Genomic DNA, 24,759 nt, shown 5'->3' with positions numbered 1-24,759 from the left:
AATAACATAAGTTTTGTTTTCCAAACTTGTTTGATTTTGAAGCTGCAACATCAAAATTACTTTAATAGTCAACATTTTAATGGACTATCTACCAGCTTTTGCCCGCGGCTTCACCCGCGTCAAATTTAGTTTGTCACAGATCGTCATAAATTATAGCCTATATGTTATTCTGGGTTATAAACAATAATACTGTAAAGTTTCGTCAAAATTCGCTCAGTAGTTTTTGCGTGAAAGAGTAACAAACATACATCCATCCAGACATCCAAAATTTCGCATTTTATAATATTAGTAGGATAAAAAAAGGTCCTGGGTTCAATTCCCAGATGGCGCATATTTTTCCCAGTCTCAGCTGATTATCTAAAGAAAGAATTCTAGCCGCAGTGGACATGCAAAGTCGTCAGTCCGATTAAATCCCATAAAGACAGAAATTACCTTCAGCATCTACAATGTGCTCTTTTTGATTTCCTGGAACTCTAGGGTATTAATAAGACCACTTCAAAGAATGGAATGGCATTACATTTTTTGTTAAACAATTTTTTTCGAATATTTTTTTCATACGAAATTATTTAAAAACTTAATTTTTCACTGAAATAATTCATAATTTACATACACTTATCAATAAAAAGTCTGCACAAAAAGACTAGGTGACAATTTTGATTAAAAAAAACTAGATTGATGATACTATGTATAATCTAAATCAACTATAGTCTGATTTTTAATTCGACGGAATTTTGACTTTTTTTTTTTTTTTTTTTTTTAATCCTTCCTGGCCTGGAAATTTGTACCATTGGCCGAATACTTGTAAGTTGTCAATATATTATTTCATGTCGTTAAAATAAAATGTTTGCTTCCATTCCAGTTTGCTTCTTCTTTACACAGTTTTGAACTTTAAACTTGTCCTTTTTATAAATGTCCAACTGTAGTGATTACATATTTATATAAATATTCATAAGTAATAGGTTTTGATAATATTTCCTGGATGTGGCGGGGTATTACATTAACATCTGTATCTGCTTCTGATAAGTGATTCAAATCGGCTACTAGTGTAAGTCTTTCAAGGCCAAATCTTGGGCATTTCATAATCAGATGTTCCAGGTCGGCATCAGCCTCATCACAAAAATTGCATGAACTGCTATTCACTATTTTCATTCGCTGTAGATGGGAGGGAGATCTGAGGTGTCCAAATCGCAGACGATTAATTGTTGTTACAAATCTACGGCTTATATACTCTTTGTAATAATACCAGGGTTTCGTTGGTATTTCCTTTTGTATCCCAGCATACCATCTGCCTTTGGTTTCTGAGCATATTTTCCAATAATTTTTCCATATCTCTTTACAGTTTTCTTTCATAATGGTGTGAAAGTCCGTGAAGGGGACCTTAAAATGCTCCGAGTGGTCTTCATGAGGTTCAGAGTTGGCAACTTGATCCACAATTTCGTTCCCTGGTATGCCTCGATGAGACGGAATCCACTTGAGTGAAATTGGTTTTTTAATTTCATTAATAATGTTTCTTATATTATAAATTAAATAATTTGTTTTAAAGTGCATATTATTATTGTCTAAGCTCATCAAAACACTTTTCGAATCAGATAATATCATAAACTCATTATAACTACAATAGCTTAAAGACTTAATGTAAATTAATGCTTGTAATATAGCATATGCCTCAGCAGTAAATATGCTACACTCTGTATTAATTTTAAAACATTTACTATATTTACATTGTGGATCATAAAGGGCAGATTTGACTGCATTTAAACTTTTTGATCCATCCGAATATATTTTATACACCATAGTTTTGTGACTCATAAACTGAAAAAAGTCTTCTTTGGAATCTACACTACTTACATCAACTTTTATTTTATTCAAGAGCGAATCATATTTACATGTGTAGATAGGCCACAAATTACATCTGTACATATTCTTAGTCATATCATTAATATGAGTTATTATTTTTAACATAACAGGTATGTTACCATTTATAACATCATTTGCTGTAACGTAAGCAGAATTTAGCAAGGTATTATACAGAGGTGTTGGTAAGTGAAATTTTTCTAAAACTAAGGTAAGTGCCCCCTACTTCGGTATATTAAGGCTCTTACGACTTTAACATTTTATTTAAAAATAACCAAGCATGATATCAGTATGAAATCTTTTGTATGCTAAACTTTGGTCTTTTGACAGTAAGTTAATACATAATTTATAGTTATAAAGTTTGAACTTTTTTTTATATTAATTGTTCTGCGGACCTCTTGTTTGGATCCTGTTTCGTGACAAAATTTTGCTCTGTTTCTAAGTTCGTGAACTCATGTCCCCTATTTCGGGATAAGGTTTTATGCATACAGTTAGGATATTTTAATAATGATTAAGGGTTTAATAAATTTAAAAACGATAATAAAAATTTAGAATAAAATAATTATGTGAAATTGACGATATTACTTACCTGAAATATTCGAAATAATGTGAGTCTAGTATAATATTTTGATTTGTTAATTCTAAAAATATATGAAAATATTTATATAACCATTAGAAATGTAGGGGGGGGGGGGGGGAACTTAACCCCCCCCCCCCCCCTCGTACCCATAAAATTTAAATTTGTTATTTCTAGCGATATGTGAAAATATTTATATAACCATTAGAAATGTGGGGGGGACTTACCCCCCCCCCCCCCCTTCGTACCCATAAATTTTTGATTTGTAACCCCTTCTCCCCATAATCCCACCCCCGGAGCTGTTTCAAGTGAGGGTAGCCCCCCCTGAAAATAACCCCAGATATGCCAATGACTCATAATAAAAAGTAAGTAATTAATTAATTTCTTAGGTAGGTAAGTATTAAAAACTAAAAAATATGTCGATTTCTTTGATGGTGTGTGTCATAAAAGTACCTAACACCATACATTTATATATCACGAACTTGGAAAAAAGTAACAATAATACGGTTCCTTGTTTCGTGATACTGATTATTCAAAATTCCCCAAGTAAAATTCATGGATTATTGTCAAAATGTGTCAATTAACTATTATCTATCCCATATACAATACAAATAAACAAAGATAAATAAAACAAATCGAAATAAAACCAAAATTATGCTGGTACTACTTATGCTAATTTATCTTAAAATTGGTCATATATGTGAACTTCAAACTCGTGTCATATAAATTCTAGTGAACGAAACATATACCGAATTTAGGTCATGAGAAACTTAAATAAATGCGTTATTTGTTTCATAACTGACATTTAAATTATTATAAATAATTATTTAAAAACCAAGCATCAAAATGTTATCCATAATATCCTTGAATCGGTAGTGTCACGAAATAGGGGACACCCGAAAAATAATATGTACGCTATTTCGTGAGTCAATTAGTCGCAATTTTAAAGGAATTCTACGTTTTCATATAACTTTTTTCTAAGCCAAATCAATTGTCAAGGAACACATGAAACCACTATTACAAGTTTTATTGAAATGGACGTTCCTTCGCCTTTTTATAAGCTTAAGAAGTTGGAGCGCTAACCTTACGGTGAGAGCAACCTTCGCAAGCCGCACGGGTGTTTTTGGCTCTCTGAGAGTTTAAAGCTTCGTATTGCTCTCATTTTTGGCGCCACAATGTTGGTACTTGGTTTTTTAGATAGCTTAAATAACAGAGTTTTTGTAGTAATGAAGAATTTTTATAAATAATATTCCATTTGCTTATTATTTGAGCTAGAAAAAAAACTTACGAACTTACGTACTATCACGAACTAGTAGCCGTTTACCTTATAGGGTCATTCCTAGCTAAAATTTTTGAGCAAAACTTTTCTGATAAGTAAAGTCTACGCAGAAACAATGGTTCTATACATGTTTCTACTTCCAAAGAGTTGATGGGTGTAGTGCGCATTGCACCACTAATTATTCGCAAAGCCATATTTTGAATTACATCCAATCTTCTTAATACTACACTATTCGCATGAAAATAGGCAAGACAACTGTAGTCAAAATGACTTCGAACTAAACTTTTATACAACATATTTAAAATTTTAGGGTCTGATCCCCAAGATATACCAGCAAGAGATCTCATTATATTAATACCCTTCATAGCGTTGCGGCAGATATAATCTATATGACTTCTAAATTGAAGTTTCACATCAACGATAACACCGAGAAACTTTTTCTCCTTTTCTTGTGGAATTTTCATACAATTATATACAATATTTACCGGAGAGCTATCTCCAAATACTAACACTGAACTTTTGTTAGGATTAATATCTAATTTTAATTTATTTTTGTAATAATCATTTAATTTATACAAAGCACTATTTACATTACTAGATGCTATATTTACATTTCTATTAACACTGTACACTAGAATATCATCCGCAAATTGTAATAAATTTACATCTCCTGTTACATATTTGTTTATTTGAGAAGTATATAAGTTGTAAAGTAAAGGGGACAATGAAGAACCTTGCATCAAGCCCTTGCTAGTTGTTTTAGGACCATGTAAAATGTTTCGTTTAACGTATAGAGTCCTATCATAGCAAAAATTAAATATCCATTTTACTAATTTACCTGGCAGACCTATTTCCTTTAGAACTTGTACTAGCTGTTGAAGATTTACATTATCATACGCACCCTGAACATCGAGAAATGCACATACTGCAGTAGACTTAGCTAATACGCATTTTTTCATATCTTCAACAAAGGACACAAAACTTTCTGTACAACCTTTTCCTTTACGAAAACCAAATTGATAATCCGGTAACAGATGCTGGTTCTCAACATAATAATCTAATCGTAACTTTATAATTTGTTCAAATAATTTTCCTAAACAGGATGATAAGGAAATAGGTCTGTATGAATTAAAATCATTTACAGGTTTGTCTGGTTTCAGTATCGGTATAACGCATTGCGTTTTCCATGTTTCTGGAATAACTTGATTTACCCAGAGAGTATTGAAAACCTTTAATAAAACATCTTTTGCAGTCTGATCTAAATGTTGTAGCATTAAATAAGGATAATTATCTAAACCAGGAGTTGTGTGTTTTCTAGTTTTCAAGACCATATCAAGCTCTTTGATACTAAATTCATTCAGTAGAAATTCATTATTATCATCAACATTATCATTATCACAAATATCATTAATATTAAAATCAATTAAGTTCACGTTATTAGAAAGCTTATTTATAAAGTCATTAACCCACTCATCATTTCTATAAACATTTTTACAGGAATTGATTCTCTTAAACCTACGCATATAATTCCACACTACAGCTATTGGAGTTGTTCTATTAAACGAAGCACACAGATTTTGCCACCCATTCCTTTTAGCATCACTCAATACACGCTTTTTAAGAGCATCAATTCTTTTATATTCTATGTATGACTCCATAGTAAGGCAATTTCTATAATTACAAAGAGCTAACTTAGAGTCCTTAACTGCTTTATCACAGTCCTCGTTCCACCATGGAGCTGGACTCTTAGTATTATTTAATTGTTTGCCCTTAAAAACTGGCACACATTCCTGCCTTAATTGAGTTAAAATATCACAAAAAGAGTTGTAATAATCTAGTGGGTCATTCTTGAAAATACAATTTTTTATTAATAATTTAGAAAGAGCTTGATACTTACTCCAGTCTGTTTTATGAAATAAATATTTCTTTTCCATACTTTCATACTTATAATTTATTGAGGATGTTATTATATCAATAAATGTCGGATAATGGTAGCTACCCAATGGATCATCACCAACTTTCCACTCGCATAATGGAGCGAGGACCGGACTCACACAAGAAATATCAATTGCCGACTGATTTATGTTTGGCCTGCCGACAGTCGTCACTTGACCAGTATTTAGAATACATAGGTTTGTATCATCAATTATTTCTAGTAATTCCCTACCTCGAGATTGAGTGCTATTACATCCAAAAACTACATGGTGTGCATTAAAATCACCAGAAATTAAACAAGGTTTAGGTAAGTTATTGATTATAGTCTTAAGTTTCTGTAATCTAATATTTCTTCTATTATCAGTTCTAGGAGGACAGTAAACACATAAAATAGAAATAGGACCCATTTCAGTTAAAACAGAAATTGCAACATTTTGAACATCTTGATAGAAATTTGTATCAATAATTGAATACTTAATTTTGTTGTTTATTAAAATGCCTACACCACCATGTTCATTATCTGCATTTTTAAAAATAAAATTATAACCAGGCAAAGCAAAATGTTTATTATTTTTAAGCCATGTTTCATTAAGTAGGCACACATCTATATTGTGATTCATTAATGTACTTTTTAAAAGAGACTTTTTATTACATAAACTCTGAATGTTATGCTGCATTATTCTCAAGAAGAGGAAAGATTTTTAATTAATTCCTCTTTTATGTGCGCCGATGTTTTTATTTGGCTTGAATTGCCCAAAGTAATTAAAGTTTTAACTATGGCATCTAATAATTTTGAGTTATTTACAATATTCTGTACATCACCAATTGCTGATGTTGGTTTGCTCTTTGTTTTGTTATTTTGAGATATTTCATTTTGTGTTGCCTGGGACCGTTGTTGTGGTAATGATGGGAAATCATTTTTGCTCAATAAAGAGGCATAAGTTCTATTTGAGTTTTTATTTTTATGCAATTCCTGTTTTTGGGTTTTGAAAGGGCACAGTTTTGAAATGGCCAAGTGCGAACCTTGGCAGTTACTACACTTAATGACTTCAGAAGTACATTCCTTATGACTGTGATTACCAGAGCACTTAGAGCAGACCTGTTCATTACGACAAATTTTTGCTGAATGATTAAATTTGAGGCATTTAAAACATTGCATTAGAGGAGGCACGTATTTGAAAACTTTATAACGCCAATTGTCTAAATAAATATATTGAGGAAGTATGGTTCCTACAAACGTGACCGTGATCGTTGTTAGAGGAACAAGTTCATCTTGTTCCTTCTTCATGAACCGTCGAACAGAAATGATTTCCGAGTCTGATGTTAACTTTAGAAATAAGTCTTTGTTTGATTGATCCTTCGGAATGTATCGGACCACACCAATTGTCTCTACCGATGAGGCAGGAATGTATGCTTTCATTGAGTTTTCCGTTAAGCAGCTGTGATTTAGAAAGTCGTTCGCTGCGGAAGCCTGTTTAAACACTAACATTATTTTGTTAGCTCTCAATCGTCTGCTTTCATGAATACCTTTCACTTGTTTAAATATCTTTGAGAGAAGTAAAGGATTTTTATTACCGATTTTATCCTCAGTGCGCAGTCCCTCGACGTAGACTGGGAACTCGCCATTAGTAATAGTGTCGGGGTACGTACGCTTGTACCCTGGCTTGGTGTACATTTGGTATTTCATCCTCGAAGATTCTTCCGAGCTTTCCTCTCTTGCATCCTCCCTCCCTGGCGGAACTATCCTGCGTTTTTTGTTCGCCACCATTTCGGCTGAAAAACCTCTGAAACTTTCTCCGTCGTCATCTGACGACATCCCGGTGGAATAATCGCCAGTTTTTGCGATATTTACAACTTTCTACACAATTATTTATTAAAATAAAATACGAGAAAATTTAACTACGCCCAACTCTCAAAAAGCCCGCCACGGCAATCCCGGAATTTTGACATTTCAGAAGTGTTGCTAACATTGAAACATTCCCATTAAGAAAGGAGAGCATTTTCACAAATTAAAAAATAATCCTTTCGTGAATTTAAGGTTTCACTTGAAAAACTAAGGCTTAAAAATGTACTGATCATATCAAAATGGTTATTTGATTTTTTATTATCATATTTTTGAAGTTACAAAAGAAATTGGGAAATTATTTTTCTATTACTGGACTCCCTGGCCAATAATCCATGGGTTACAAACCTTTTTTATGAAAATCCTTTTGTTAATAAAATCTTAGCTTCATAAAATAACCAATTTAACAAGATGCCAATTTTATAATCCAAGTTGATTAAGATGACGATAATGATGGTTGATGATCAATACATATTTTCGTTTATGATAATATGTTGTTTTACTGTGTTAAAAACACGTTTTTTTCTATTTAATCTCTAAAATGTACATAATAATTAGTGTACATTGATTTCACAAAACAAACAATAGTTCATTCTTGTAAGTTGTACTTGATGAAATTTCATTTCATATTATTTATTAATAATTCAAAGCAAAAAAGGCTTATTACCTCTGAATTGTCAAAAAATGACAGCTGTCAGAATTCCGTCGAATTAAAAATCGGACTTTAGGTATCTTCTAAATCTAGAATCCACAATATCTTCAAAAATATGCTTTTAGAAACTCATATTCCTAAGACTCTTTAACTAGTTTTTATTTATAGAATATACCCCTAAAATTTCCGGAAAACAAAAGGAGCACGTTGTATAGAAGTTTAGAGACAACCCTAGCACATAAGCATTGTTTTGATAAAACATTCAGGTGCTAAATACGTTTATTTTTTTACGATTTGTCTATAAGTTAAGTCGCAGGTACATAACTTCGCAGTTGTTTTTCGCAGTACATTTGCTTTTCGCGCAATTTGTCAATAATTTTACTGCGCAGCACCTCAATATTACCGCTAATGCTTAGCGCGTGGGTCTGGAATTGATAAAATCAACAATTAGAACTATATCGCCACAATGACTTTTGTAACCGTAGGCAAGCTGCCACATGAAGAATCTTGAGTCCAAATATGTATAGCACTAGCAGCCTCAGCGAACATCGTACCGCCTATCTTACATTATTTCTGGTGAACAACGACCTGATGTCGTGCCCTGAGTGCCCAAGCAACTGCACTCAGGAGGATTTGATGAGTGCTACTGACAACGCCACTCTTGTGGCGGAGTTTTGGGCTGAAACTGTGTAGGTTTGTTGTCGACACGAAAAGAAGAAGAAGAATGTAGCATTATAATGGTGAAAAAAAATTTCAAATCGGTCCAGTTTCGAAACCTTTTCAGAACAAACAATTAACAAATGTTTTCTCTTTATAAATAATGTAGAATAGTCCTGTAAATATACCACGTCATATCCTACTAATATTATAAATGCGAAAGTTTGGATGTCTGGATGTTTGTTACTCTTTTGCGCAAAAACTACTGAACGGATTTTGATGAAACTTTACAGTATTATTGTTTATAACCCAGAATAACATATAGGCTATAATTTATGACGATCTGTGACAAAACGAAATTTCACGCCGGTGAAGCCGCGGGCAAAAGCTAGTCATATAGCCAAGGAGGTGATCTGGACTGGGTTTTTTAAGGAACAAAGTAACTCCAAATAAACGCCGGAGCGAAGGCCTTTCGAAATTATAACTGTTCGTTTTGCCACTTGTCTAAGGGGGCTGGCGTCGCCTGTATAATAAAGCGAGAGATAATGCTTTATGATACTCCCTGAGCATGCTTACATGCAACTAAGTATGGCCTGCCATTGCCTGTGGGCTGAGTGTGAGTTTACATTTACATCAAACGTTTACATTTCAAAAATGTATGAAAATTTTAGTTTTTGAACGTTTCCCGCTATATATTACGGGCTATGTACAATCCGTCATACATTTAATGTCATTTTTTGATGCGCTCACTAGTGAGCGTGTTTGATGAAAACTCACACTAGGCCCTCTGATAATGATAAAAATACTCAAGAATTTTCTTTATCTTTTCAGATATCCCGGTTTACGGGGGAAGACGACAACCACATAAACAAAAAGCTGCCGAAGGAGCTGCTCCTCAAGATCCTGTCGTATCTGGACGTGGTCTCGCTGTGCCGGTGTGCTCAGGTAAACGGAACTTTATCTCTTTGCTGATAAGATACATTATTCCGTAAGTACTTTGGAAAGCATGTTAGGGTCTTGCCACACTGGCGGATTGCAAGTGGTTTCAAATCGGAGCGGCGATTCTGCCTAGAGTTTTCGCCTCGTGTTCGCCGCAGACACGCGGAGTCGCCGCTCCACTTTGAAAACGCTTGCAATCCGCCAGTGTGGCAGCTCTTTTAGGCAGAGTACTCACCTGCCATGTAGCACGTAACGTAGCATGTAACGTAACCAACCTTCAAGTGAGTACGGCTCGTCCACGGTCATCGCGTATCTGACTGCGAGCTCCTGGATCCTACTGCGAGCCCCCTTTGTGCTCGCAGTGATACCGCCACTCGGCGGTTCGCTGAGATCTCCCTGCGAACGCTCGGGCTCGTGCCCATGTACTCACTTGATACAGTATCTGACATTACATGCTACACACACGGCTAGATGAGTACCCTGCTTACGACCATCATCGCCTTTAGACTCCCCGCAGACAACAGACTTTCTTGGCCGATAGTTTGGTCGGGCTGTTAATCAATATGAACATGTATGGAAGTGCACACATTACACAAAATTGGTATCGGCCGATTCCTCATACAAATTGAAATCCGGTCAACTATCCGCCAACTAAAAGTCTATAGTCTGCAGGGAGTCTTGATCGAATTAATTGATTGAATATTAATTATGCCCTATCTTGACAATTTAATAATTTCAAATTGCAGGTCTCGAAACTATGGAATATTTTGGCTTTGGACGGCTCAAACTGGCAGAGGATAGACTTGTTCGAGTTCCAAAGAGACGTGGAGGTTCGTATACGAGTAGGGTAGACTGGGTACAGTTGTAAGTAACAGGTAGAATGTAGCAAGGTCGGTGAGGGGTACAATGGGAAGGGAGGGTAGACTAGGTAGATACGGTTGTAATAAGGCGCTTTTACACTGCCCGAAAATTAGCCGAGTCAAGTCAAAAAACAGTGGGGTGGGGATGAAAAATGAATGAATTTCATTCCCACTCCACTGTTTTTTTGACTTGACTCGGCTAATTTCCGCGCAGTGTAAATCCGCCAATAGCTCGAATGTAGCACGGTAGGCGAGGGGTACATCTTACAAGGGGAAGGGAGGGTAGACTGGGTACGGTTGTAACAGGGTACGGTTGTAACAGCTCGAATGTAGGTGAAGGGTACAAGGGGAAAGGCATGCGGGCGATAAGACAAATAAGGCTGCATGGACTTGCCCACATGTCTTTCCCCTTGTATCCTACGCATACTGTGCTAGTGTAAATGGGATTTCCTGTTTTCAGGGGCCAGTGATCGAGAACATATCTCAAAGATGCGGCGGGTTCCTACGACAGCTGTCGTTGCGAGGCTGCGAGAGCATAGCCGATGGATCGATGAAGACTCTCGCACAGGTATGTTGTAGCGCAAGAGAGAGATAATTATTAGGTATACAGGGTGGAATATTGTAATGTCATGGAAATGTCATGTTGCCCGGTTGGTAGCGGCCTGCGTCCAGCGCTTTCCTGCTACCTTTATGATGTCGTCGGTCCACCTTGTAACATGGAAAGCATTGGGGGAGGCCTATGTTCAGCAGTGGACGTCCTATGGCTGAGATGATGATGATGATGGAAATGTCATTTGTCAAAACAGTGTTCAACAACTGTGTAACTTTTTATTAGTAAGGGGGTCAGTATTTAAGAATAAAAAAATCTTTAAACATCCAGAATGGTATGAGGATGTTGGTTTTCAGAATGTGCTCATGTTTATTTCTGTATTTTCCAGTCATGCCCAAACATCGAAGACTTAAACCTGAACAAATGCAAGAAAGTCACCGACCAGACTTGCCAGGCCCTAGGCAGAAGGTGCAGCAAACTACAAAGGTAAAACTGTTTCACCATAAACTAATTTATCTTTTTTTGTACTGGCAACTTTTGTAATGAGTTTATTTTATACTGGCAACATTTCGCAATATCTTAAACGGATTTTGTTGTCTGTGTATAGTTCAATATGGCTAAGTCATAAACATCGTTTATAGATCAAGCCCATAACTCAGTGCCTGAGGTATGTGAGCGACACGGGAATGATGATTTTGACATATCATGACGTGACAGAGCATACAAATCTGAAGTCTCGGTGACATTTGACATAACAAAAACACATCTCAGTCACTGACTGGCTAGACCTATAGTTGGCATTTTTGGTTTCGTAGGTAATAGCTGTTGTTCATAGTAGGTGTGGCAAAATTACCTACTAGACAGCACGAAAAAAATACGGGACTATTCCCACCTCTCGTTCCTCTTAGGCGTTCGTGTATATTCGGAAATCTATACTTAATCTAATTATAAATGCGAAAGTCTCATACTCTGTCTGTCTGGCTTTCACGCCTAAACCACTAACCGATTTTAATGAAATTTGGCATAGAGATAGTTTGAGTCCCGGGAAAGGACATAGGATAGTTTTTATCCCGGTTTTTGAAACAGGGACGCGCGCGATAAAGTTTTTCTGTGACAGACAAAATTCGGGAAAAACGGGCGGGCGGAAAGCTAGTAATTTATATAAGTGACGCCCTTTACTTGACGTATCTCATTTTTTTTGCCATTCAGTAATTAGATCAATTCAATTCAATTCTCTATTGCCACACGTTTAAGGATCTAGTTTTTTTAAAGATTTAGGTTAAGGAAAATCTTCTTCAACGATTTTTTCTTCTGAAGATAACGTTTGCTAAGATGTCGTCGTAACTCCTGTGAACCGTACACTTTGCAATATGGCCGATTTTGCAGTCCCATATTTGTAATTCGGACATTTTGCGATGTGCACGGTTTGCCATGTCGTCGTTCTGAAGTTTGGAACAAAATAGGTATCTATGTCGTTAATTCAGTGTTGGATGTTTTTAGTTGTCGCTTCTTTTCTTTTGGTTTTGTAGTTGTTTCGGTTTTTTTGTTGTTGTTTTAGCGATTTGTCGCCCTTTTCGTAGTGTTTTTTAGTATTTTTTTTTTAGTTTTTGGTTTTTTAGGAAAAGTTGTTAACAGACTCGTACGGACTGTGGCATGAAAGTACGTTTTTTAAAAAATATAACATTTTATCGTTTTATTTTTGGTAGTTTTTTGTTTTTATCTTATTCAGTTTCGGCTTTTAGGACTTTTTTTAATTTTTGAGGCATATTTTGTTTCTTTTTGACTATTTTTTGGTTATTTCTTAGATTGATTATGTTTTCGTGACGTAGTTGTATTGTTTGTTGTTAGTCTTTTTATAGTGGTATTATTTAGGTAAATTAAATGTTGTAGATACTTTGGGGCACATTTAAAGTACCCTGTCACGGGTACCCGAAAATTGTACCCCAATTCTTTACACCCTGTATACAAGATTAGTGTTACCAGTATATTAAATATACATTCTATTGTTTCCAGGATAAACCTCGACTCGTGTCCGAGCATAACAGACATATCCCTTAAAGCACTATCAGATGGATGCCCGGTAAGTTTTTCTTTATTTTTCATATATTTTTCTAATATCATTAAAACTACAATGTTGTCTTTGCATTTTATTCTCATAGACATTTTTGTCATAAATCAACAATTGAAACATTAGATTAAGCCTAAGCGCAGACCACCGACATTTAATTGGGCGATAGTTGGGCCCGATTTCAATTTGTATGAAGAATCGGCCGATACCAAATCGGTGTAATGTGCGAACTTTTTTAGTAATTTGTTATTACACAAATTACTAACAGTCCCGTTAGCCCCTCGTACTAAGCCATTGGTTCCCAAACTTATTTAAGTCACGCCCCTTTTCGACCATACAAAAAATTCCGCGCCCCCCTCCTCCAGTCAAGATTATTTATTGGTCGTATCGAGCAGTCTGGAATGCATTCTCGCAGCGGTCGCAGGTTTTTTATACTTAATTACACAGATGGCCCGCGTCCCCCCTTAAAAGATCTTTGCGTATCTCCTGGGGGGCGCGCCCCACACTTTGGGAACCAATGTACTAAGCTAAATTAGCTTGTATTACGAGTGAGCTCACCACAATAGTCATACCACAATACTTTCATACATCTCTACTGATTAACAACCCGACCCAACTATCGGCCAACTAAAAGTCAAAACAAAAAGGCCATCGAATTTTGGGCCCTTTAACTCAAGATGGGGAAGCGCTGGCCGCTACCAATCGATCAACATGGAAAGCATTAGGGGAGGCCTATGTTCAGCAGTGGACGTTCTATGGCCGAAATGATGATGATGATGAACACAAGATGGCGGCTAACACGTCAACGTGTCGTGTCCACAGATGCTCACACACGTCAACGTATCGTGGTGCCAATCGATCACAGAGAACGGCGTCGAGGCTTTGGCTAGAGGGTGCCCTAAACTCAAGAGCTTCATATGCAGAGGTCAGTTTTTTAAAACAATTCTGTTATTCTACCCATAGAGATATACAGGATGGAATTTTTAATGCCACCTGGAGGTAAAGTACTCTTAATACTATAGGTAGAAAATTTTACTCAAAGAAAACATTCCTTAATTTTTGAAAAGAAATAGAACTGCATTCAAAGATTGCCAAAAATTCGCATGCCACACCCGGGAATCGAACCAACTAAAATCTGTCAAAAATTACACCCTGTATTTTTATTGCATCGAGGGTTAAGTATAAGGATGAAATCTCTCTAACAAACTTGATAAATCAAATGAAAGGAAATCCAAGAAATCTTAAATTATTGTAATTTTTTTCAGAAAATTATATGTATGGTATGGTAGAGAAATTTCGAAAAAAAATCGAAAATCTTTGAATGCAGTTTTCTTCCATTTAAAAAATAAAGAAATGTTTTCATTGACTAAAATTTTCTATCTACAAAATTAAGAGTACTTTACTACTTTCTCTCCAGGTGACATTACTAAATTCCACCCTGAAGAGAGATGCCAACTAATGCGCTGAGTTCCAAACTCAGTGTCGCATTAGAAATTGACACACACAAAGATCAAAATATGTGCTCATTATCCACTGCGGTATCAGTACTCAACGTTCGAATAATCTTTAGTAGCAAGCAATATAAATTGTTTACATTATGATTATGCTGTCATCATTGCTGTCACGAGCAATGTGTTCTGTTTTTGGGCATATTGCTGCGACACCGGTCCCGCCCCTTTGTCACATCTCCCTTTAGTTTCTGTGACCTGTGATTCTACTATTTAGTGTAGCATGAGATTTTTATTATTCAACTTGTTGTTTTTGTTCTCAGGCTGCAAGAATGTGAACGACAGAGCGGTGTCCTGTCTTGCTACATACTGCCCAGACTTGGAAGTTTTGAATGTGCAGGGATGTGATGTGAGTATACAGAATATCGACGACTTATAGAAAAATTATAAACTTATTTTCGGGTCTTTGACTTAAAAAACATAATATATTATTTTACGTCAGTAAAAGCAAGCATGTAAAAAGTCTATTCTTTCTTATTATCTTTATAATTTCTATTTTTTCTTCACTGGTCCTTCGAGCCGGATATTGTTGAGTTAACAGGGTAAATAAGGACTACTATTATTCAACAGTCACACAAATTATACTTATTCTTTTGGTACATAGTTGCACCTATTAACGTACTATTGAAGCTCGCTGGAAGAACCTGGATGTAAGCAGCTCAGGACCGCTCATTGTGGAATTCCTTGGGAATGTCTTTGTCCAGCAGTGGATGTCCTTGGCTAAAAGAGGCTGACAATAGTGACTGAGTTTCTTGCGCTGCTTCTTCTCAGCACTGGCCCATTTATTGTCCCGAAGCAGTGGTAGGGTTAATACTGGGACGTGTAAAAATGCTTTTTAAAAGCCTACTTGCATAAATAAATGAGTTTTTTTTTAATTAACGATACACTCGACCTCCTCATGTACTAATAAAACTATTAACTACTTTCTTTCGCAGAATCTAACAGACGACTCGATAATCAAGCTAGGGGGCGCCATGCGTCGCCTCTGCGTGTCCGGATGCACGCGACTTACGGACACCTCGCTGTCCGCGCTCGCAGCGCACTGTCCGGACTTGGTGACGTTGGAACTCGCGCTGTGCAGCCAACTGACTGATGCTGGATTCCAGGCTTTGGCTCGGGTAAGAGCGGTTTTTGAACCACAGTAAGAATTAGAATTTTAGCAGTTAGAATGTTTCCATCATTTTTGGATCAGAATGCACACACACACACACACACACATACATAGTGAGCAGCAAGCATAACACAAAAGCCACATGTAAAATTAAATTTAAGTAATTACAATACAATGTCTCCAGAGGAATCACTGTTCTCTAAGATACAGGATCTATCCTAGTTTAGAGGACAGGGGCATGCCATTCTACCGACTTGTACCTACTGTACTAAAATACTTATGTATTAAGTTCTGTTAACACTGTGTACATATTTCTGTTATGGTGAATAAAAAATTTTTTTATTATTATTATTTTATTATTATCAGTGACGCGCTGCGAACGGGCGATATCGGACGTGTGCGTGTTGTGCTATTCGTGACACGGTGACGCATCGCTTGTGGTTATGACTCCCATGTCAACTACGGTGAAGTGTGCGAATTGTGATGTTGTTATCAACGAGCTGTTGGCATTTCTTTGGAATGTCCTGGATTACATGGATGAGGAAAGCGTTCATCAGCTATGTACGTCGTCGTTTTCATCAGAGGATATAACAAAGGCAAAGAAACTGCTTTTTGAGTCGTTACCCAATGCGAAAAAGGTACCCAATCGAAGGAAAGAAGGCAAGAAAAAAATGTCTAAGGAGCTGGATGACATAATTTGTCTGATGAAAGGTACAAGCAACGAATTATTTCCGATCTTTGTAGCTAAAGATCTACACAAACTTCCACCTGTCTCATTCGACCATGTCGATGTTACGCGTATTTTGAGAGACATTTCGAGGCTACAAAATTATGTGAGTACGATGGAGGAAAAATTCGTTACTGTTCATCAGTTTGACGTTTTTAAACAAAGCGTTGAGAATATGAAACACGCATCTATGATAAATGGTTCACCTGAACTTAGCGTTTTGAACATAAATACAAGAAGAGGTGCATACGTATTACAAGACAGTTTTGATTTGGATAGTGGGCCCATAGGTCTACATTATGTACCAATTAAAACGATAAATACGTCGCAAACAGCAGCGGCGAATAATTATCCGTTGTTACACTCGTCGTCGTTAGCAAATATGTGTGCGGGTGATTTGCAAAAATCGCCCAACGGTCGAGATGAGGCGCAAACAAACGAAACTGCGGTTTCGAACAGTGCGAGCAGTATCGGGCAACCTACAGTAATCCCTCCGGCATGCAAGAGCGAGAGCGAGATACACCAAGAGGCCGCGCCGTGTACTTCGGTTTCGCAAAACGACGCGAGCGCAGTGTCCCCTACTATCGTTATCGCTGGGCCGGTCAACCGCGAGTCAAGTGAAGTTATGAATAAATCGTGTGACTTACCGAAGGAGTGTAGTGATAACGTCCCTTGTGTGCGAGTTTTAAGTGAGAATCACGAGCAAGTGGTACGGGAACGGGTTGATAATAACAATTGTTTACAAGATTGCGTTTCTACGATTCATAGTAAAAAGTTACTGTCGGAAGTAGCTAAAAATGGCAAGTGGAAAGTGGAAAAGCCGACCGAAGACTGGACTTTAGTGCAGCGTAAACGTCTACGTAATCGTTTTGTAGGTATGAAAGGGAAGGCAGATTTGTCCCCGGAATGTAATTTTAAAGCGGCCGAGGTAAGGGTTCCCTTTTATATCTATAATATCGATAAAGCGTCGTCAATGGTAGATATTGCGAACTATATAAATCGTAAAACTAATGTTGAAGTTAAGTTGCAACAAGTAGATATGAAATTAGATAAACAATATGTAGCCTACAAATTTTTAATTCCAAAGGATAAATTGTCTGTGTTCATGGATGAGAATTTATGGCCTAGTGGCGTCTCCTTTCGAAGGTTTGTGAGTTTCAATAAAGCGCGAGGAAAGCAGCAAAATAAATACAAATTGTAATGAATTCTATTAATTATTCCAATTGCAATCTCGTTTCAAAATTTGTAAGTTTTAATTGTAAGAGTATAAATAGATCAATTGAGTGTGTGCGAAATCTTTGTAAGTCTGCAGATATTATAGCATTGCAAGAAACATGGCTTATGTCAAATGAAATACCTTTATTGGGTGATATTGATAGTGACTTTGGGTTCCACGGTAAGTCTTCTATGGATTCCACCAAACTCATACGAGGTCGTCCCTTCGGTGGGATAGCCCTCTTATGGAGAAAATCTTTGTATCGGACGGTGTCTGTGGTTGAGTGCAGTAGTGACAGAATTGCTGGAATTAGGATTACACTTGGTGACCGAGTGATACTGGTTTTATGTGTATACATGCCTACTAATTGCGCAGATAATCTAATAGAATTTTGTGACTGTATGAGCAAAATAGCAGCAATAGTAGAGAGTTGCAACGTTGAATCCGTATTTATTTTGGGGGATTTTAATGCTGATCCTAAGCAATTATTTGGTAAAGAAATGCAGTCTTTCTGTACAGAGCAAAGTTGGCTCTGTGCAGACATAACTAAATTAGGATTAAACTCGGGTACCTATTCGTATGTCAGTGATGCCCATGGATCTACGAGCTGGCTTGATCATTGTCTCGTCACGGAAGCGGCGTGGCGGTCGGTTGAGCATGTCGAAGTATACTATGACATATACTGGTCGGACCACCATCCGTTAATGGTTCAAGTTAATTTGGGAGTAATTGGGCCAACATTACTTAGTCCCACGATAAGAAAGTCGGTTAATAAAGTAATATGGGGCTCGAGAAATTCCTGTCAGGTTAAATGTTATCACAAAATGTGTGCTGAAGGTCTAAGAGAAATAGATTTTCCCAAGGAATTTGCTTCATGTTGTGACAGTATGTGTAACGATGTGGGTCATAGATTAGTGATAGATAGGTTTTATGACGATATCGTAGTTACGCTTCAGGAGGCAGCTGAGTCTAGTTGCGTACAGAGCAACCGTAATAAACGAAGCCGAAACACTCCGGGTTGGAATAGGTTTGTCAAGGAAGATCATGGTAGGGCTAGACAGGTATATTTGGACTGGGTTTGGCATGGAAAACCTCGATCGGGTCCTCTGTATCAGGATATGTGTGATTCCAGAAGAAAATTTAAGGCGAAGTTAAAATCATATCAAAGAAAACACGATCAAATTAAGATGGATTTACTGGCATCAGAACATGAAAATAAAAACTTCCCCAATTTCTGGAAACACACAAAAAAACTTAGTCCAAGGCCGGTTGCCCCTATTAGCGTGGAGGGAGTCAGTAAGCCGGAAGAAATTGCAAATTTGTTCAGAGATCACTTTTCTGTAAAGCCGGTGCTCCGGACGAGTGACATGGAGGTTGCGTGTACTGGGGACGTCGTCTCGGGTGTTCCTGTCTATATTACACCTAGTGAAGTAAGAGCGATACTCAAGACGATGAATAAGGGTAGGTCGCCTGGGCACGACGGCCTCAGTATAGAACACCTTCACCATGCTGGATCTCATCTTCCTAGGGTTCTGTCATTGCTGTACACCTTCTGTATTAGGCACTCGTACCTACCCTCTGCACTAATGAAGACTATTGTGGTCCCTATAGTCAAAAACAAGACAGGGGACATGTCGGACAAAGGCAACTATAGGCCTATTTCGCTGGCCACCATACTGGCAAAGGTCCTTGACGGTGTGCTTGAGCGACGACTTAGTCACCATCTTAAGCTTAATGATGCTCAGTTTGGGTTCAGACCCGGTTTGTCAACTGAGAGTGCTGTGTTTTCGCTTAAGCATACAGTCAGGTACTATACCCAGAGAAGGACGCCTGTGTATGCTGCTTTCCTGGATCTCTCTAAAGCATTTGACCTGGTTAATTATAAGTTATTGTGGTCGAAACTATCTGACATAGCATTGCCACCTGAACTAATTACTACTTTTCAGTACTGGTATGGTAATCAGATTAACCAGGTCAGATGGTCTGGAGAGCTGTCTGATGAGTACACCCTTGAATGTGGGGTGAGACAGGGAGGGCTGACGTCTCCTGCGCTTTTTAGCCTTTATGTGAACGACCTCATCGTTGAGCTCAGCGACACCAGGGTCGGCTGCTCAGTTGACGGTCTTATGATCAACAGCATTAGTTACGCAGACGACATGGTGTTGCTGTGCCCAACGGCAAATGGTCTGTGCAAATTACTGTCGGTGTGTGAAGAATATGCTTCTAAGCATGGACTTCTTTATAATGTCAAAAAAAGTCAATTCATGGTTTTTCGATCAGGTAATAAGAAATCAATTCCAATACCTCCAGTGAAACTTCTCAATGTAGAACTGGAGAGAGTAACTCAATTCAAATACCTTGGACACATTGTCACTGAAAACCTATCGGATGACTGTGACATTGAACGAGAGAGGAGAGCGTTGGCGGTCCGATGCAACATGCTCGCCCGCAGGTTTGCCAGGTGCACAAGAGATGTCAAAATTACCCTCTTTAAGGCATTCTGTCAAACATTTTACACCTGCAGTCTGTGGTGTGACTTCACGCAAAAGACCTATAACGCTCTCAGGGTTCAGTACAACAATGCCTTCAGGATGCTGATGGGGCTACCAAGGTTCTGCAGTGCTTCGACTATGTTCGCGGAAGCGCGTGTGGATGACTTCTACGCTATCATCCGTAAACGAACAGCGTCGATGCTTGCGAGGATACGGGAAAGCGCCAACAGCATCCTGTCGGTTATCAAAGATAGGCCATCGTGTCCCATCTTTAAGCACTGGATTAATATTCCCTTGCATGGATCCAGAAACCGGTTTTTTGACTGATTTATGTTACTACTAACCTAGTTTTTAAGTATAAGATTGTTACTAACACAATGTGTTAAACAAATGTTGAACGTCGTAAATACGCAGATCAAAAACAGCTTGAATGCTTTGAATGAGCAGGTGGGAAGCTTTCGTAGTTTCATGGATTTTATTAGTGACAAATTCGACAAGTTTACCGAAGATTTTAACCGACAAGGACAAGAATTATTGTCACTAAAGAAAGAAAACACGATATTGCGTGGTGAATTGGACATACTTAAGAACAAAGTAGGCCAACTTGACCAGTTATCACGAGCTTCATGCCTTGAAATACAGTGCGTACCGGAGAAAAAATCTGAGAACGTCGTGAACATCGTAAAAAACCTAGGGCGCACCGTCAATTACACTATTGGCGACCATGACATCCAGTACTGCTCAAGGGTGGCGAAATTGAACCCTAACAGCCCTAGACCTCGCTCAATCATAGCAAAGTTCGTCTCACCGCGCATCCGTGATTGTGTACTGTCAGCTGTTGCGGAGCACAATAAGAAACACAGCCGCGATAAGCTCAACACCCACAACCTGGGCTTCACGACCGAGGATAAATCACCAGTGTTTGTGATTGAAAATCTATCGCCCGAGAACAAACTACTGCACGCCGCAGCCAGAAAACGCGGAAAGGAACTCAACTATAAATACATATGGGTTCGTGCAGGAAGAATATACATGAGGAAGTCTGATACTACTGGGACCATATTTATTCGTAATAGCGAAACTTTAGAAAACCTAAAAAACTAATTTTACCTGAGAGTCAACTGTTTGCTCATGTTATGTTTAATCATTTTTTGCTGGTAATGTTTGCTATTTATTTTCATACAGATTTACTTTTTACTAATACACTTAATAAAAAGTTATTAATATGTATTATAGCTAACATCTGTTCATTGTTTTTCTCAGTACTGTTGCATATTCTATGTTTTTACCGTTATCATGTAGCAATGCTGGCTGGTCTTGGCAGGTTCAGTGATGTAATATTTTATCTTGATGCAAAAGGTGTGATGTTTTTAAATAGTATCTGTATAATCTTAATAATAAGCAATTTATTCACTTTTGAGTCGCGTATTATTATTTCTTACACGCATTCTTTTTCCCACAGTTACCTTTTACAATATACTATGATATGTATGAAGATATTCATTTTTATCAGGGGCGGTTTCTCACTATCACAACAATGTCCAACTTATGCAGTGGAGGTTATTTTTCTTCTCAATAACTTAAAACGTAATTTGTACACTCACTTTCGTTTTAGATGGAATATATTGAATTTTATCAAAGACTGTCTCTCACTTTCACAATTATTTACAACTTATACAATATTGCAATTTTTTAATCATATTAACTTATTATTATACAAATTATTTTACAAATTATTTAATCAATCTAATATTGGGATGGTATTTTATTTTAAATGGCGCTGTTTCGCTTCAATTCAACAATCATCAACTCTTACAATGATGTTTTATTGCAATAATTTAGAATATAGTTTGAACAATGGTTTTCATTTTGGTAAGAACATATTCAACTCTTTTAGAGGCTATTTCTCATCAACTCAACTATTTACAATTTCTACAGTGATAATTACTCGTGCAATTGTATCTATTTTTACAAGCTTTATTTATGACTATTACGCTAGTTCTGCAAGTATAATATTTTTTAATTTTTATAGTTAAATATGGATTTCAATAAAAAACCTATTAGTATCTATTATCAAAATGTAGGGGGCCTAAGAACCAAATGCTTAGATCTTTGTAACAACTTACTCAGTTCAGACTTTGACATAGTTTTATTCACGGAGACGTGGCTCCAAGACGACATTATGGATTCGGAGCTGTGTGATAACAATACCTATGATATATTTAGAAAGGATCGTAACTTAGCAAACACTGGTAAGAAAACTGGTGGGGGGGTCATGGCTTGTGTAAGGAATTCCTTGAATGCACAGGCATCGGGTAATTTCAATACCAATGCAAACACAGAATTGCTTTGTATTACTATCCCTGCTTCCAAAACGGGTTCAAGCTCAGAGTTAACAATAATATTAGTTTACATTCCGCCTGACATGTCTTCTAAGCCTGCTCAACTTGCCGAAACAAAGGAGTTTTTGGCTCAACTGGTGGACTGCCAACCCACTCATACCTTCTTACTGGTCGGAGACTTCAACCTTCCTTTCCTGAATTGGCAGGATGAACAGTACTCATTAGCATCATCTCCTGTGGTGAGTTCTGAACAACAGGCAGCAGCATTCTCTTTTGTTGAGGATTTAACTTACTTGGGCATGACTCAATATAATTATATCCGTAATAACAATGACCGCTGTCTTGATTTGGTATTCTGCAATATACACAGCACCTGCGATCAATGTATTCTTCCTCTGTTAAACGTAAGCTCTCATCATCCAGCTCTGACTATCAGTATTATGGATTTGTTTAATAGGCCGCTCTCCAAAACTATTATCAAACGTCGAAAATTTCATTGCTCTGATTACAGGCTGATAAATGATTATTTAAACAAAATAGATTGGCATGATACCCTCTCGCATGGGTCCGTGGATGAAGCTATTGACAGGTTCTACTCAGTTTTGGGCGAGTGTTTTGACAAGTATATTCCTGTTTCTGAAGTGAGTACTAATAGCAATAGATATCCAATTTGGTATAGTAATCCATTGAAGAAAATTATCAAAGAAAAAAGCAAAATTCACAAGAAATGGAAACGGTTTAACAACCCTCGCGATTATAATGAATTTGCGATACTCAGACAACGTGTACGATTGTTGCAAGATGCCTGCTTCAGGAAGTACATTGCTACTATAGAGAATGGAATGTGTAAAGGTCCTAAAGCGTTTTGGTCTTATATAAAATCAAAGAGAGGAGGCTCGCAACACCCTAACCATTTTATTCATGACGGGGAGACCTTGACCGATGGCAATGTTATTTGTGATGCCTTTAATAACTACTTTCATAACATGTTCTCTAATCCCCAAGATAATGTCATCCTTAATAATTTAGATAATGGCGATGAGATTACAGGAGATATTATAACTAATATCGACATTCAGCATGAAAGAGTGGTGGGGCTGTTGGAAAGACTAGACGCTTCCAAGGGGCCAGGTTGTGATGATGTACCACCTATCTTCTTAAGAAACTGTGCTGAATCATTGGCTTTTCCTATAACCCTGTTATTTAACCGATCAATAAGGGAGTGTATTTGTCCCACTATCTGGAAAAAAGCCTTCGTAATTCCAGTGCATAAGAAGGGGTCTAAATTACAAATACAAAACTATAGGCCGATCTCTATCCTTAACACTCTTAGTAAATTACTTGAAAAAGCTGTATTTGAAAGTATTTACCCCATCATCAGCAACTCCATATCCACTCATCAACATGGCTTTTTAAAGAAAAAATCCACTGTCACTAACCTAGCTGAGTTTACAAATTACGTTCTATGTGAAATGGAAGGGGGAGGGCAGGTTGACGTGATCTACACCGATTTTGAAAAAGCTTTCGATCGTGTCGATCACGTCATCCTGATCAACAAACTATATACACTCGGTATACGAGGGAATCTGTTGAGATGGGTTGAGTCCTATCTAACTAACCGTTCTCAAGCAGTGGTCGTGGGGGGATACAGATCAGACTTCATAAATATTCCATCCGGGGTTCCTCAGGGATCTCACCTTGGTCCTCTCTTTTATTGTGCTTATATATACGACATCCACAGATGTTTTAAATACTCTAAACATTTGTTATATGCTGACGATAAGAAAATATATATGAAAATTAATTCTACTCTAGACTGTGAACTTATTCAACATGATCTTAACTCTCTTTATACGTATTACAAGATGAATAATATTAAGGTAAACATAAAAAAATGTCAATGTTTAAGCTTTAGTCGTAAAAACACAATAATTAATTATCCGTATAATTTTAACAACACGATCATTGAGAGGACCAAGATAGTGAGAGACCTGGGAGTCTGGTTGGACTCTAAAATGCTCTTGTCCGAACATATTGACCACATCACAAAGCAGGCTTACCGCAACTTAGGCTTTCTAATGAGATCTTGCAAGCCATTTAGAAACATCCATAGTTTGAAAGTGGTTTACTACGCTTACTGTCGAAGTAT

General features: G+C 37.3%; 1 protein-coding gene and 1 long non-coding RNA gene across 2 annotated transcripts in view; both read left to right on the top strand.

Annotated features, from left to right (window-relative positions):
- Positions 1-24,759, top strand: part of LOC135084918 (F-box/LRR-repeat protein 20) — a 40,150-nt gene that overhangs the window by 1,531 nt on the left and 13,860 nt on the right. Inside the window, exons 2-9 of the mRNA XM_063979665.1 lie at positions 9,629-9,742; positions 10,483-10,566; positions 11,057-11,164; positions 11,535-11,632; positions 13,160-13,226; positions 14,037-14,139; positions 14,986-15,071; positions 15,658-15,840. Of these exons, the coding sequence (XP_063835735.1) occupies positions 9,629-9,742; positions 10,483-10,566; positions 11,057-11,164; positions 11,535-11,632; positions 13,160-13,226; positions 14,037-14,139; positions 14,986-15,071; positions 15,658-15,840 (843 nt within the window). The remainder of the gene's footprint in view (positions 1-9,628; positions 9,743-10,482; positions 10,567-11,056; positions 11,165-11,534; positions 11,633-13,159; positions 13,227-14,036; positions 14,140-14,985; positions 15,072-15,657; positions 15,841-24,759) is intronic.
- LOC135084919 (uncharacterized) lies at positions 860-1,542 on the top strand. Its single transcript, XR_010259973.1, has 2 exons — positions 860-1,045; positions 1,340-1,542. It is a non-coding gene; the product is annotated as an uncharacterized LOC135084919 (long non-coding RNA).

This window comes from Ostrinia nubilalis, chromosome 27, assembly GCF_963855985.1.
Source record: "Ostrinia nubilalis chromosome 27, ilOstNubi1.1, whole genome shotgun sequence".
NCBI lineage: Eukaryota > Metazoa > Arthropoda > Insecta > Lepidoptera > Crambidae > Ostrinia > Ostrinia nubilalis.
Note: the sequence above shows the minus strand (reverse complement) of the source record. Positions and strands in the feature narration are given on the sequence as shown.